Below are 14,394 nucleotides of genomic sequence, written 5' to 3'. Positions count from 1 at the left end.
CACAACAACCAAATAAACCTAATTCATCCGGATATATTATGAATGTTGAGCTAAAACATGTTTTGTCCTTTGTGTGGTGGAACAATTGACCCTCCTTAGTTACCACACAACGTTAGTTCTTTAAAACGCCCTTTGTCAGATGGAGAAAGGCCTACAGGCTAGGACCATGGTGGGTTCTGCACTTGTGTGGTGAAACCGCTAACCCACTCAAAGCTATCATACAAGGTCAATCCTCTAACTCTTCCTTTTCCAACTAAAGAAAGGCCCCAGGCTAGGACCTCCTACTCCTCTCACGACTTCGACTCATCAATCTCTACTTAAACATGGATGACCATTAGAGTGTCAGGATAGCCCATCATAATTGAGCTTCTTACATTCAGGACAACAACCCATGAAAATACCAATAAGGAATTCCCCCTTGGAACTCCTTTCCACAACCTTTCATTCACACTTTGATCATCTCATAATACTTGCATCCAAACATATGAGTCTATGAAACATACACAAAAGAACTAGAAACAACCCCATTAAGTATCACAAAGTAGTTTATAATAAAAATTGATTCTCTATTGCACCATGAAATTTATAATAAAATTGCTTAGGATCATAAGAGAACAATGAAATACATAAATCATATGTGTACAAGTGAATCTAGTTTAGATTGGTCAAAATTGCATGTTACTGGTAATATTAATCGATTAGATTGATAATATAATCTATTAAGGCAAACCAAAATTCATATAATGTAAAACAGGACAAAACTGTCTGATTTTATCTATTATGTTACTAACATAATCGATTAGACTAAAGTGTTTGTTTTAATCTATTATGTAACTAATAGAATCGATTAAAATAGAAACTATGGTCAAATAAATTATTATGACTTTGGACACTTTACCCCTAATTTTTAAATATCCCTAGGACCCTCCAGTCCCTGAGAAACCTTATAAAACACCACTGTAACTCCAAATTGCTACTCTAAACCTAAGATAACTTCTTTAGGCTACCTAAAGCCATTTCTACACTTTCTAAAACCCATATCATTCCATCAATTGCATGAACAAGTCTAAATACACTAGATAACACACCCCAACATATCAAATTACTCACAACCCTTCTGCTTCAAGTTTTCACTATGTAAAACCTCAATTTGAACTAAAAAGAATCAAAAGACCTACATTATCATACACCAAACATTTCTACACTTGATTTCTTTTATCTAACCGTCTAGCTAAGTCATAATTGTTCTAATAACATGCTTCCAACTTTCCAAAACAGTTTACCCTCATTGCCTCAAAATTTCAGCACCTAAAACCTCTCTTTTACACTAAAACACTCCAAAACTACAACCATACACTACTCCTTTGTTCCATATCAGATTTAACTCAAAGAACACTTCTAACAAGTCTCAATTTACCTCATAACAACCTTAAAACAGTTGCTTTCCCATCTCAGTCCTTATTTCTCAAACTCACCCATCAAAACCTCTCATTTTGACCTTAACACCTAATGATTTGGTTACTCTTCACTCTAACCACTTTGAATTCAATATCAAACATCAATACACTTCATTATATACAATAATAACAGTAGAAGCATTACAAACATGTCATACCAAACATTCAAACATCACTCAATCATTGAGTATCATCTAAACATCAAGAACATTAGCACAAACATAACAATTTCAATTAAATTATAATATCAGTCATAGAGATACTAAATTTACAAAGCAAATATATCTTCTAAAGTAAAGTTTAGCTTCCGAGGAACTATCAAACTCTAGAAATGTCTCCCTGATTGTTTGAAATGTAATACGAAACACCAAATTGAAAACAGAAAGTTTCCTTAAGACCTTAGATTGACTAAGAATTAGGAAAAGAGATCATGAGTCACATGTGACAAAGGATTACAAGGCACGATCTAAAACTAAGAATGAGAGAGAGAAATGAATTGAAACTTACTTTCTCTAAACCAAAAATTGATTGGATGGATATCTAGAAATGGTAATTTTTAAAATAATAAAACTCCTTTATAAAAAACCTATTGATAAATAAACTATTTAATATTAAAATAACATAGTCTCACTATTTTTAAACTATCACCACTTCTAAAATATAATTTTTTAGAGTTTTACATACACAAAAAATATATATAATCACAACATTATTATTTTTCGAAAAATACATACACAACTAAATAAGAAAATAAAAAAAATCTGATTTAAAATTATTTTTAAAACAATAAGACAACAAAATTTTAAAAATTGCAAACAAATATATAATATAAATTAAACAAAATCAAATTTAAAAAATTTATAAAATTCCAAACAAATATATTAAAAATATGACAAAAAAATAAAATTTAAAATATACGTAATACATAATATATTGAAACAAATTTATAGATACACAAAATAAAATTTAATCACAAAATTTAATTTTTTCTATAAATATGTAAATAACTAAATATGAAAATAAAATAAAATTCAGATTTAAAATTATTTAAAAAATAAAAATACATTAAATTTAAAAAATTCCAAACAAATATATTAAAAAATCAACTACATTAAATAAATCTTAAAAACCAATTAACGTTTTGTTAGCTTTCATAAATTAGCTAAAATCTTATTATATTTTAAAAACTGTCAATGACCTTAATCGACTTTTAAAAATTGATAAAACTTTTAATTAAATTTCAATATCTAACTATGTTTAGCTAATTTTCAAAAATCAGGTTTCAATTTTTTTCGAAATTCAATTAATTAACTGATTTTTACTACAGTTAAAAAATAAATTTAAAAGTATAATAATAAAGGAGAGAGACGTAGAAAGAATCATCCATATTTCAAAAATATATTCATTTAAGTAATTTTAATTTTAAAATTTATTCACATTGGTAGTAAGACTTTCTTTATTAAGTATTAATACTTCTTAGGGATTAAAATTTGTCAGAAACTATATACAATTTTCATAAAATATTAAATAGTTTACATTAAAAATAAAATATTAAAAAATCTTAAAATAAGTTATAATATTTTCTAAAACTGTATTTTAAACTTCAGACGTGCATACAAGTTTTTTTTCAATAATACTGTAGTTTCTAATTACATTTTATCAATTTACTATATACTTAAAACATAAAAGTTCATAACATATTTTATATTCATTATATACATACACATATATATATATATATATTTAAAAATGTTTAGTTTTATATAATAATTTTTGTAGTTTTCTTAATGGGTTTAAATATATTTAAGGAAAATAATAATTTCATTGAAAGTAAACTACAAGTATCCTTAAATTGAAATTGTCACTAAATATTTTCCTTAAATATATTGTCGTGCAAATTTAATGGGTTTAAATATATTCCTAGGATATTACCATGCAAATTGTCACTAAAGAAAGTAAACTTAAAAAAAAAAAAAGAAACCCATAAATCAAGGTTGCTTTTTGACGAATCTACCATTGTTAAGGTATCCTTTACTAAAAGATAATTTGAATAGAGACACACAAATTAATATTTTATTTTAAAAAGTAACCCAATACCAACCATCAGTCTAAAAGGTCACGTCATTCTAGAAACAGCATATTCTTATATCATATGTACTAGTATAATAATTAAACAACTTACCTCAATTAAAAGACAAAATTTTAATGTAAAATAAAATTTTGAAAGTGATAACAATATTATATCTTTCTTTATTTTTTTCACCTTTACACTTAGTTGTATTGTCCTTGTTTTAAAATATCATTTAAGTCACTTTCAAGAAAAGAATAAAATAAACAACTATTAAAAAGAAAACTCAGTTATCAACTAAAACATATTTTTTTAAATAATAAAAAATAACTCATAATAATATTACTTTTATAATATAACAAGGAGAACCTACCAGGCGGCCATCATTCATTTCTTTCATTTCAGATACTATGAATATGTTGTCCTTGATATGATTATTTATTGAAACTTTTTATTGAATATTGACAGACACAAACATCAATTATTCCATTATGTTACTTTAGATTGACAGGTGCCGTTTTCAACACGCCCCTCCAAACATATACGCATTATTCATCAAATTTGGCAAACCATTTGTGCCATTTTCAACCCACCAGACAAAAGTGGTCAACTTTGTAATTTTCACTAGTGTGCTTTGGTGTTCACACCTATGTTCTTCACCGCAGTAGAAATTTCCACAAAATTCTGACGCATAAACGTTGAATCCAAAGAAACCAGTAACACTGCATGTGTTTTTGGTTTTCAACAAACTAAAACAGTGCAAGGCAAAAAGAAGAGAAGCATAGAGAGTATGGATTTCATTTTGAAGGCTTTTGCTGTTTTAGAATTAGTATTGGTGATACTCCACTCTAGTGCTCATGCCTTGAGCAGAGATGAGTTCCCTTCTGACTTTGTTTTTGGTGCATCAGCTTCAGCTTATCAGGTTCTTTTGTAGTTTCTTACTTTTCACAAGTATAATACACTTCATTGTTCTTGTCTTTTGATTCTGTTGCTAAATTTGTATTCATATGTTGTGAATTTGTAACTGGGGTAGTTTGAAAGGTTGAAGGTGCAGCAAATGAAGATGGAAGGAAGCCAAGCATATGGGACACTTTCTCCCATTCTGGAAATGGTATTACCCTTTACTCTCACATGTATAACATGCTTCATTTCTTTTGAAATCAAATCTAAGGTTTAATGTTACTATTTTGGTCAGAGAAATTTAATGATAAAAATTATGTTTCCAGGGAATATGTTTGTAGGTGATGGAGATGTTGTATGTGACCAATATCACAAATATAAGGTCAGTGACCGTGGAATATATCTAGAGAGAACCATAAGAAGCTATTGTTCTGAGCTAATAGCATACCTTGACTTCGTGCAGGAAGATATTCAGCTCATGGCCAACACGGGTTTAGAAGCCTACAGATTTTCCATATCATGGTCAAGGCTTATTCCAGGTGAGATTGTCAAACACTTGTTTAGGGGCAATGAATTTCTGACTCCAGTTGAGTATAGTTGCCAAGATCAAACTGTTATTTCAGTACTGTTCTGACATTGTTGTTTCCGTGTATTACCAGATGGAAGGGGACAAGTGAATCCCAAGGGACTACAGTATTACAACAACTTTATTAATGAACTGATAAGCCATGGTTCTTATAAAAACATGATTTTTCTCTTAAAGTTTGATTAAACACCAAAGAGGGGTTCTTCCAGGTTGTCTGATGAACATTTACTTTTTTTTTTCTTTTTTGATTTCTCATAATGTAGGAATCGAAGCACATGTTACACTATACCATTGGGACCTACCACAAACACTTGAGGATGAATATGGAGGATGGGTTAGTCGAAGAGTTGTGTATGGTTCCCAGCCTTGTCCTAGATAGAGATTGTGCAAATTAAATCTAGCATGATATTGAGAAGTGGTATTTATTGTGATTTAACACATGTATATATATGTTTGTAGGAAAGACTTCACAGCATATGCAGATGTGTGCTTTAGGGAATTTGGAGACAGAGTAAGGCATTGGACTACTGTGAATGAGGGCAATGTGCATGCAGCATTCGGCTATGATGTAGGAGCCTTACCACCTCAGAGGTGTTCTTCCCCTATAGCTAACTGTTCCAGAGGAAATTCCTCAACGGAGCCATATTTGGCTGCCCATCATATGTTGTTAGCACATGCTTCAGCTGCCAGGTTATATAGGAAGAAATATCAGGTAAAAATGATGTAATAACTGTTCCATTCCACTGTCATTCATAGGGCATTCTATTTGTATTTTGAACCATAGTCTAGCAGGACAGTGTTAGAGGTGATCATCATGATGGTGTCATTTCAGAAAATCTCTTTTGATTGCAGGGCTTGCAGCATGGCTTAATTGGGTTTAATCTCCTTCCTTTTGGTCTTCTTCCACAAACAAATTCTACTGAAGATATAACTGCTACTCAAAGGCTTCAAGACTTCTTGATTGGTTGGTAAGTAACAATCTGTGCATGCTATGTCTTTCTAATGCTTGCACTAAATTAACTGTAAAGTGAAGAAACAATATTTCTATATCACACTTCATGCAAGTTAGTTAAATAATAAAGAATATGTTTTGACTGTGATTCAATTCTTAACCTCTTTGTTTGTTCCCACTTCAAACGAAAGCACACTGAATTGTTAGGTTTATCACATCTAAGGTACTATCTACTAACTAACAAAAGTGTTTATAAACCACCTTTAGCTTTAGACCTTATGGGAGACTTTTTTCGTTGAACTAAACCAACTTTGGTTGAATAATTCTTTCAATTCTTTAGTTTGGCTTTGCCACAATCACAAGAAATACACAAAAACAAAAATGAAAGAAAATAACTATATTATAAAAGAAGGTTTTATAAATAGAGTATGTAACAATGACACATATTACTGCTATGATATTGGTTAGTGTACTAAATCATACAAGTAATAAAGTAGAAAATCCAGGTATCTTTTTTTCAAGATACTTGTGCAATACTTGACTACTCTCACAATTTATACTCAAGTAGATAACAAAGTTCACAAAAACACAAAGAAACTCTTTGTATTTTTATCGAATAGTTGTAACAAAAATATAATTGGCAATTATATTTGGCAGGGCTAAATTTCATTTACTTCATTCTCTTGTATTCACAAAATTTTCAAATCCAATTTCATGTTAAAATCAACATACAAATATACTCAAGTCCTATCCCTGGGTCTATGATAACTTATCAAAGTCTAATCTCTTGGATCATCAAGAAGTGAAATCATGTATTAAGTTCAATAGTCTTACGATTACTAATGAAAAAAAGTTTTATCCTTAGATACAATTTTCATTAGGTACTTAATTTTAGTTCTAGGTTCAAGAGATATTTTTCAACACCTCAAGAATCACAATCGAGTCATGGATGTTCAAGTCACAACAAGCATTAAGCATAAAAATCAAATACTAACATTGAATTTGAAAAACAAATGTATTAACCTCACAAAATACCTAAGAAGTCAGTTTATTACATCTAATCTTAACATATAGATTTAGCTCACCATGGTGGAGAACCTAGGGTTTACAAGATTAAAGAATATGGAAGAAATTAAAACCATAGATCAGAAGCAAGGCCCCTTCCAAGGTTCTTGTTAGCTACTCCATGTTTTAGTGGCACCTCCTATTCTCATCTCCACCTCCAATTTAGTGACCCATCTTCCTTCTCTACCCAAAAGGGAGAAAACTTCTAGGAATAAAGATGAAAACCCAAGGAGAAGAAGGGAGAATTTCCGAGCAGCCCAAACAGCCTCCAAGAGCCTCTCTTCAACACCTTAGGCAATTTCAAGTCGTGAAAAGGTGGAGGTGATGAAACCCTCATGAATATACGTTTAAATTAATGTTGTCAAAATGGACCACTTGACCTGACTCACCACAGGTTGACCACTTAATGAGTCAATACAACCCAACTTACTTATTAACAAACTGAAAAAATTCGAACCCGGTGTGGTCTTAACAAACTGAAAAAATTCGAACCCGATCCAGTCCACCAAAGGTTGATGAGTTAAATGGATTGGCTTACTGGTTGATTTATTTATAAGTTTTTTTTTTCAATTAAAGAAAATAACATTTTTTCTAATTCAAATTTAAATAAATTTCAGTCCCAAATAATGTTAAACTTTAGAAACAATTCAAAATAAAATCATCTTAAACTCCAAATAAAATCATCTTAAACTCCAAATATAATCTAAAAGCAAGCAAAAAAAGCAAAAAAAATAAGTATCTAACATTGATAATTTGGGTGTTGCTCCCTCCACCACCACCCTATACTTCCTCCACCTCCCCACATTATTTTAAATACAATTATATCCTTAAGTTAAAAAGATTTTTACTTTTACCCTATTTTAAATAATTTGAAACCCCAATTTTACTTTCCCAGCACCCACCCACGAAACTTTCTTCCCCTTTCCCCATTTCCGTTTCACCTCCCCACCTCCCGCACTTCCATTCCTTTTTCTTTCTAGTTTTTTTTGGTTTGAAAGCTTCCATTGCCACCATGATGTGAAGGAGCGTTGCCGCCGTGGTGTGGAGGAACATCGAGGAGCGTCCAGATCATCAACCAGCGTGAGGAAGTATACATCAACGGAAGTGACATCCTTCAACGGATGTCCCCTAATAAAATAAACCCTAAAATAAAAAACGTAACCTTTAAACGGAAACGGATGTCGACATCCGTTTTTCCTTAAACGGATGTTGACATTTGTTGAAGGATGTCACCTCCGTTTAAATGTTACATTTTTTATTTTAGGGTTTTATTTCAAGGTTTATTCGAATACACACCTGAAGGAAGCACGACACGCACTGCACCACTCCACACACTGCACCACGAGAGCGACACTGCACCACGAGAGCGACACTGCACCACGAGAGGGAGACTGCTTGATAATTCTTTCCACCACCACCAACCTTTGCAACTTGTAGTATCTCACAACGACGAAAGAAAGAAAGGAAGAAATATAATGTTAAAATGAAAGAAAAATATTTTACTCATGTACGAGACTAGAATAGGTTATTAGTGAAATAGGTTGTGAATGAGTAAAATTAAAAAAATAATAACCCTAAAAATAAAATTTTACTGAGGGGAAAAATAGTAAAGGGGAGGTGGAGGGAGAAAGGTGTGGTGGTGGAGGGAGCAATACCCTGATAATTTTTGTGTCACTTATCTATAAGATTAGAGTTTTGAATGGATAAATCCATGTTATTTTGCTCTCTTGAAGCATTTTTCTTTATCCCGTCAACAATGTAATAAAAAATAGTGTTAATTAATAATATTGAAACACAAGTAATAATTAGGGTGAACCAGGCTCAAAATTAGCTCATATTGAAATTTTAAATTATTTTTCAATCCAAGTCGGCCCGAACCCTTGATGGGTCGGGTTGGCTCATTAGTTTCAACCCGTTTTGACTAATTTAAATACTCAATTTTGCAATGCGCACTCGTCGGGCAAATTGGGGTAAACTAACTTGGGTTTGGAAAATGTACTTTGTAACTAAATGATAATACTTGAGATATTAATCTTCTACAAAATATTTCTCAAATAAAATCCAAATACTTATCTTTTTCAAAATTTCTAATAGAATCTTAATTATCTAAATAAAGATAAAATATTTATCTTTTCTAAAATTATTAAATAAATTCTTAATTGTTTAAAAAGATAATAATAAAAATACCAAAAGATAAAAATAAACATAATAGAAAACGTTATAATGCCAATTATCAATTACATACGCATAGAATTTCACATGTTTTCTATATACAGAACAAAGGAAAATGAAGAACAGATACCGCTACAACAATTAAGACAAAATTCATTTAATACAAGTGATAGACGGTATAAAATTTGACTAAACTTAACACAACTAGATCATGTAGTAGACTATCTTTTGTGCTCTCCATCCGACAATCATCATTAAAGATGTTAAGAATCCAAGTATGGGTTGAAATTTTCACATTAAAAATAAGGAAGTTGAGCAACCATAAAGAAAAAAGACACCTTATCTTAATACCTTCATGAGACTCTTAAACTTCAGTGCAGAAGATGAACTCCTTCTTAGATAGGGTGGAATGTTTGTAGCTTCTCCCTAAAAGGACTTAGGCAAATCAACCCAATAACATGCTTCTTATCTGCTCCAAAATGGTTTTATTTATTCTCTTCGCAAGATCATATTTTTCAAGGTGTACCCACGACTGTCTTGTGCCTCCTTAACAACTCTGTCTTGCAAAACTCGTTAAGTTGCTTTGATACAAACTCCAATTCATTGTAAATTCTAAGCACTTGAAGTTTGGTTACCTATTGATTAATGATCATGGTGCTTCACTCCTTAACTCTTTGAAAGGTCTCACTCTTACTTTTCAAGATATAAATCCACACCCTCCTAAAGTAATGTCTATGATATTAGTGAGGAAGTAAGGCCCTCCACCATGAGTTTCAGCTTGTGTTGGACCCCAAAGGTCTGCATGATTTTCTCATCTAATGAATACAACTGTTGCTTCAAATCGAGTCTGTGTTAGACATTTTGTCAAACAAAATGACTCAAGTTTCATCCATATTGACACAACAATTCTCTCCTTCGCAACTTCCCTAGATGCCTTGTCTCCTATGCACAAAATTATGGAACTTTTGGCTTTGCTGATTAATTTAGTCTCTGCCCTTTGAGACGAGGATGCCAACATGTTCATCTCACCCTTTATCGCATCAATAGATTCTTGATGTTTCAAGATAACTTCCATTCTGACATAATTCAAAGTCATTCTGAGCAAAAAACTTCTCAATATCAAACTTGGTGGCTGTATGTTCAAACTTTGATCTTTGCTTTCTTCGTTCGTTGCGAATGATGCCAATTGTTGGGTTCACAACAATCACAAGAAAAATACAAGAATAAGAATGAAAGGACGCAATTGTATTATAATAAAAGGTTCTATGCACAGAGTATGTATCAACACAACGTATATGGCATATGTTTCGCATGTTCTCTATATATAGAACTATGGGAAAAAGAATAAGAGAAAGCCAAAAACACAGTTAAAACAACACACCATTTAATACAGGTTGTACATAGTAAACAATCTAACTAAACTTAATATACCAGATGCTCTCTAGTAGGCAGTCTTCTTTGCTCTTCATCAAACAGTCATAATTTAGAGACAGTACATCAAATTTAGTGATGAAATTTTGCAAAAATCCCATAAACTTTCCTATGCAAATAAATGCACATCTTTCAATTATGCATTAGCTGATACAATGGGCTTTTGTCTTTGATTTGTTAGTGCAGGTTTATGAATCCCTTTACATTTGGAGATTACCCTGATATAATGAAGAAAAATGCTGGTCTAAGGCTTCCTTCCTTCACTCAAGAGGAATCAGATCTGGTTAGGGGCTCAATCGACTTCTTAGGAATAAATTTTTACTACTCATTTTATGTCAGGGACAGTCCTAGCAGCCTGCTGAATCACAATAGAGACTACCTAACAGACATATCAGTGGTATTTGAAAGTATGTCATATGCTGTTTCCATGTACTATTTTTGTTGCATAACCAATTTATATTGAGGTTCAACGACTTACTTACGTAGAAATGTTTCTTCATTGTTAGAGGTCTAGTCCTTAATTGTATGATCAAGTTACTTATAAATGTAATTAGACTTATTTACTTGCTATTTTAATTTTGTTCAGTAATTGTACCATTGAATGAGTCGTGTTCCAGTATTTGTCGTTGTTGTTTACTGTTGATCTTAGAATTCTTGGGGGTTTTGGCATCTTCATCTTTTGCTAATACACTTTAAAGATCTTCCGGTGCTCCACTATCCTGATGGAATTTCTTCTGTATGCTACCTTGTCTCCCTCAAACATGAACTTTTGACATAGAGATCAGATTCACAACTTTATTTTCATTTCTTACCTCTGCATTCAAGTCTTCCTCTAAACTACAAGCATCCACACCGTCAAAGGTTAATAAAGCCTGTGTAAAATGTTATACCACGTCCTGTTATTGCTTGTTTAGTCAGTAGATGAAATCAATCTGTGATGTCATCCATGTTCCTCCATTTTTGTGGAAGTGAAACCACTAATTAATGCTCTTTCTGGTTGTAGGAGTTGATCTAAATGATGGATTTACCGGTGAGGTAACATATAAAGAACATTGTGTTATTCTTGTCTATGTATTTGTTTATTCTTCTAAGGATGTAACTTCAATACTTTCCACTAATCCGCTGATTGGTTTAGGTTCCAATTACTCCCAGTATTTTCCTAGGGATGTTAGACTCACTAAGGAATGCATATGGCAATATTCCCATTTACATACACGAAAATGGTATGAAAATTTCCAATTCATGAAATGCACTTTGCATATCTTTTATGGCATTCAAAAGTTCCATGTTTCTTTCATCAACATATTCAACTATCCTACTATGTAGTTGTATGGTGAGCCTTTTTAGCTTTGCAGGCCAACAAACACTTCATAATTCATCATTGGATGACTGGTCAAGGGTGAATTTCTTGCATGCATACATAGAAAGCTTGGCTGTTGCACTGAGGTACTTCTGCTTTCATTTCCATCTTCTAGTGGAAAAGTTAAAAGGGTGTGCACTCCGTAAAAATAATCGTCAATTGTTTCAGAAAAGCTAACTTTTGTATATTCTATTCCTTTGTTTTTGACACATTGACAGGAGTGGATTAAATCTTAAAGGTTATTTTGTGTGGTCCTTCATAGATGCATTTGAGTTATTGGTTGGATATGAATCTAGTTATGGTCTATACTACGTAGATCTGAATGATCCAAACTTGAGGAGGCAACCTAAGGTTTCTGCTGAATGGTACTCAAATTTTCTGAAAGGGAAGCCTGTGGACCCAAAGATCACAAAGGAAACTCAGAAGAATGCAAGTGAGCTTTCACACAATCCCTCACTGCGTAGTGCCACGTACAGTAATCAGAACACGTTTAAACTTCAGAGCGAATAAATTTTATGATAGCAAAATCATATGAAACTTTCAGATTTTGCTCAATGTAACACTTTTAAGTCCTCAAACAGAAATAAGGCATACACAAGCACTGGTCCCACCCATACTTAGTGGAATTATCATTGAACTATGGATGTTAGTAACTTGAACTTAGTAGAATTTAATATGGCATACTTAGTGGAATTTACTTATTCTTGGCAGATTTCATCTTAAAACTAATTGACATTAATTAACCAAATTTATCAAACAAATATATAAGTTGATATTTACTGAACTGAATGAGCTCACCAAAATATGCTATCACTAAGTTGAGCTATAGATTCTGATGCAATGTCAAAATAATCTTAAAAGCAATTGATAGTAAGCAAATTTGTCTGAAAAATATATAAGTTACAGTTCAAGAACAGAAAGAGACAATGTGAGAGTTCTCAACAATTTTTTTTCCAAAACATATTAAAAAAATAATAATAAGGAGTTAATCCAGTCTAAGAATGAGTTTTGGTTGAGATAATGAACTATCTAAGAATGAGATTTGGTTGTAATTAGGGATGATAAAACGGGTTAATCCAGTCTGTTTAAGTTTGGTATGACTTTAACCTACCAAAAGTGGACCAAGTTGAGTTGGCTTGTCACTTAAGATTGAGTTGATTTTTATAACTCAGACTTGCCGGGTTAGTGAGTTGACATGTTTTTTTTTTTACTTTTTATAAGAAAACAGGCATATGATGGGTTTTCAAGCTCATTCTGAGTTGAAAGGATTGAAACGAACTATCGCCTAGACTATTTTAGATCTTAGTCAAGTTGTATCAGGTCTCGACTGAGTTGTATCAGATCTCGACTGAGTTGTATCAGATCTCGACTGATTTGTATCAGATTTTGATTGGGTTGGCAGACTAACTCGACTAATCTGTGAGACTAGTATTCTAAACTGTCAAGCTAGCAGGACATATTGTATTCGTTGAAGAGATCGATCCCACCCACATTTTTTTGGTCGAACGGTGCAGACTTGACTTTTTTGCTATTCCTAGTTGTAATGTTGATTTGTTAAATAGGTATTTATAATACTTTTTGAAAACTAAAGTTAGAAAAAGCCAAATGAAAATAATAGTATGGAAGTAAGACAAAAGTAAGTCCTCCATTTGTTCATATTTAATCTTCTTATATGTTCTTTTGTCACAAGGGTGAAAAAGTGGGCTTTGGCCCGTGAGTCCTCCAAAATGTGATGGCAATTGCTTTTTGCGCTCTACCAAAATTCTTTCACCACTCTATCACTTCCCAATAAACAGTTCTGGAGAGGTTTTGATTGGGATGAAGGAAGAAATGTGATTGGGTATAGGAAGCAACAATCGAATTTGGTTTAATTGGTTAAAATTTTTAACAGTCCAATTTAGCATTGTCTAACTTGTCCACTTAACATATTGTGTCGAGCTTTGTCATAGGTGATTTTGGAATATGAAATTCTTGTTTTATTTGATACTGATATGCCGCATATATACATGTGCAAAAATACTATTTTTACATATAAATCCCGAAATATATGTTGTCTACTCCTAACTATATGCTATTTACAACTATTCAAGGAAATCACGGCTAATCACAATATTCTTTAAAAATCCAAGATTATAGGTAGAATATTAGCTCAACACCCCCCTCAAGTTGGAGCATGCAAATTTAGGATGTCCAACTTATCAAGAAGGGATTCAAACTGTCGTTTTCCTAGTGTTTTGGTGAATATGTTCGCAAGTTGTGCATGTGTATGCACATGTTCAGTAGCAAGAGTTCCATTTAAAAGCTCATATATCAGAAAATGACAATCGACTTCAATATGCTTGGTACGTTCATGAAAAACGGGGTTGACAACAATGTGTAAGGCAGATTGACTGTCACAATAAA

At 32.2% G+C, this 14,394-nt stretch overlaps 1 protein-coding gene across 2 annotated transcripts; it reads left to right on the top strand.

The window, feature by feature from the left end:
• The first annotated feature begins 4,063 nt into the window (after positions 1 to 4,063).
• LOC124847953 (beta-glucosidase 11-like) lies at positions 4,064 to 12,701 on the top strand. 2 transcript variants are annotated; one of them, XM_047325547.2, is made up of 13 exons: positions 4,064 to 4,447; positions 4,567 to 4,636; positions 4,752 to 4,807; positions 4,889 to 4,964; positions 5,085 to 5,156; positions 5,275 to 5,362; positions 5,471 to 5,723; positions 5,864 to 5,979; positions 10,818 to 11,038; positions 11,635 to 11,666; positions 11,767 to 11,854; positions 11,987 to 12,077; positions 12,210 to 12,701. In XM_047325547.2, exons 1-13 carry the CDS (start codon positions 4,316 to 4,318, stop codon positions 12,499 to 12,501), a joined length of 1,587 nt encoding a protein of 528 aa, XP_047181503.1. In that variant the 5' UTR covers positions 4,064 to 4,315; the 3' UTR covers positions 12,502 to 12,701. The 2 variants fall into 2 exon arrangements, with proteins under 2 accessions (XP_047181503.1, XP_087965529.1); XM_088109403.1 differs by having other exon boundaries at positions 4,309 to 4,447; positions 4,559 to 4,636.
• Positions 12,702 to 14,394: the final 1,693 nt, after the last annotated feature.

The sequence above is a fragment of the Vigna umbellata genome, chromosome 3 (assembly GCF_029865625.1).
Source record: "Vigna umbellata cultivar VRB3 chromosome 3, Vumbellata_1.0, whole genome shotgun sequence".
Lineage (NCBI taxonomy): Eukaryota > Viridiplantae > Streptophyta > Magnoliopsida > Fabales > Fabaceae > Vigna > Vigna umbellata.
The sequence above is the reverse complement of the archived record's forward strand: the minus strand, read 5'-3'. Positions and strand labels throughout refer to the sequence as shown.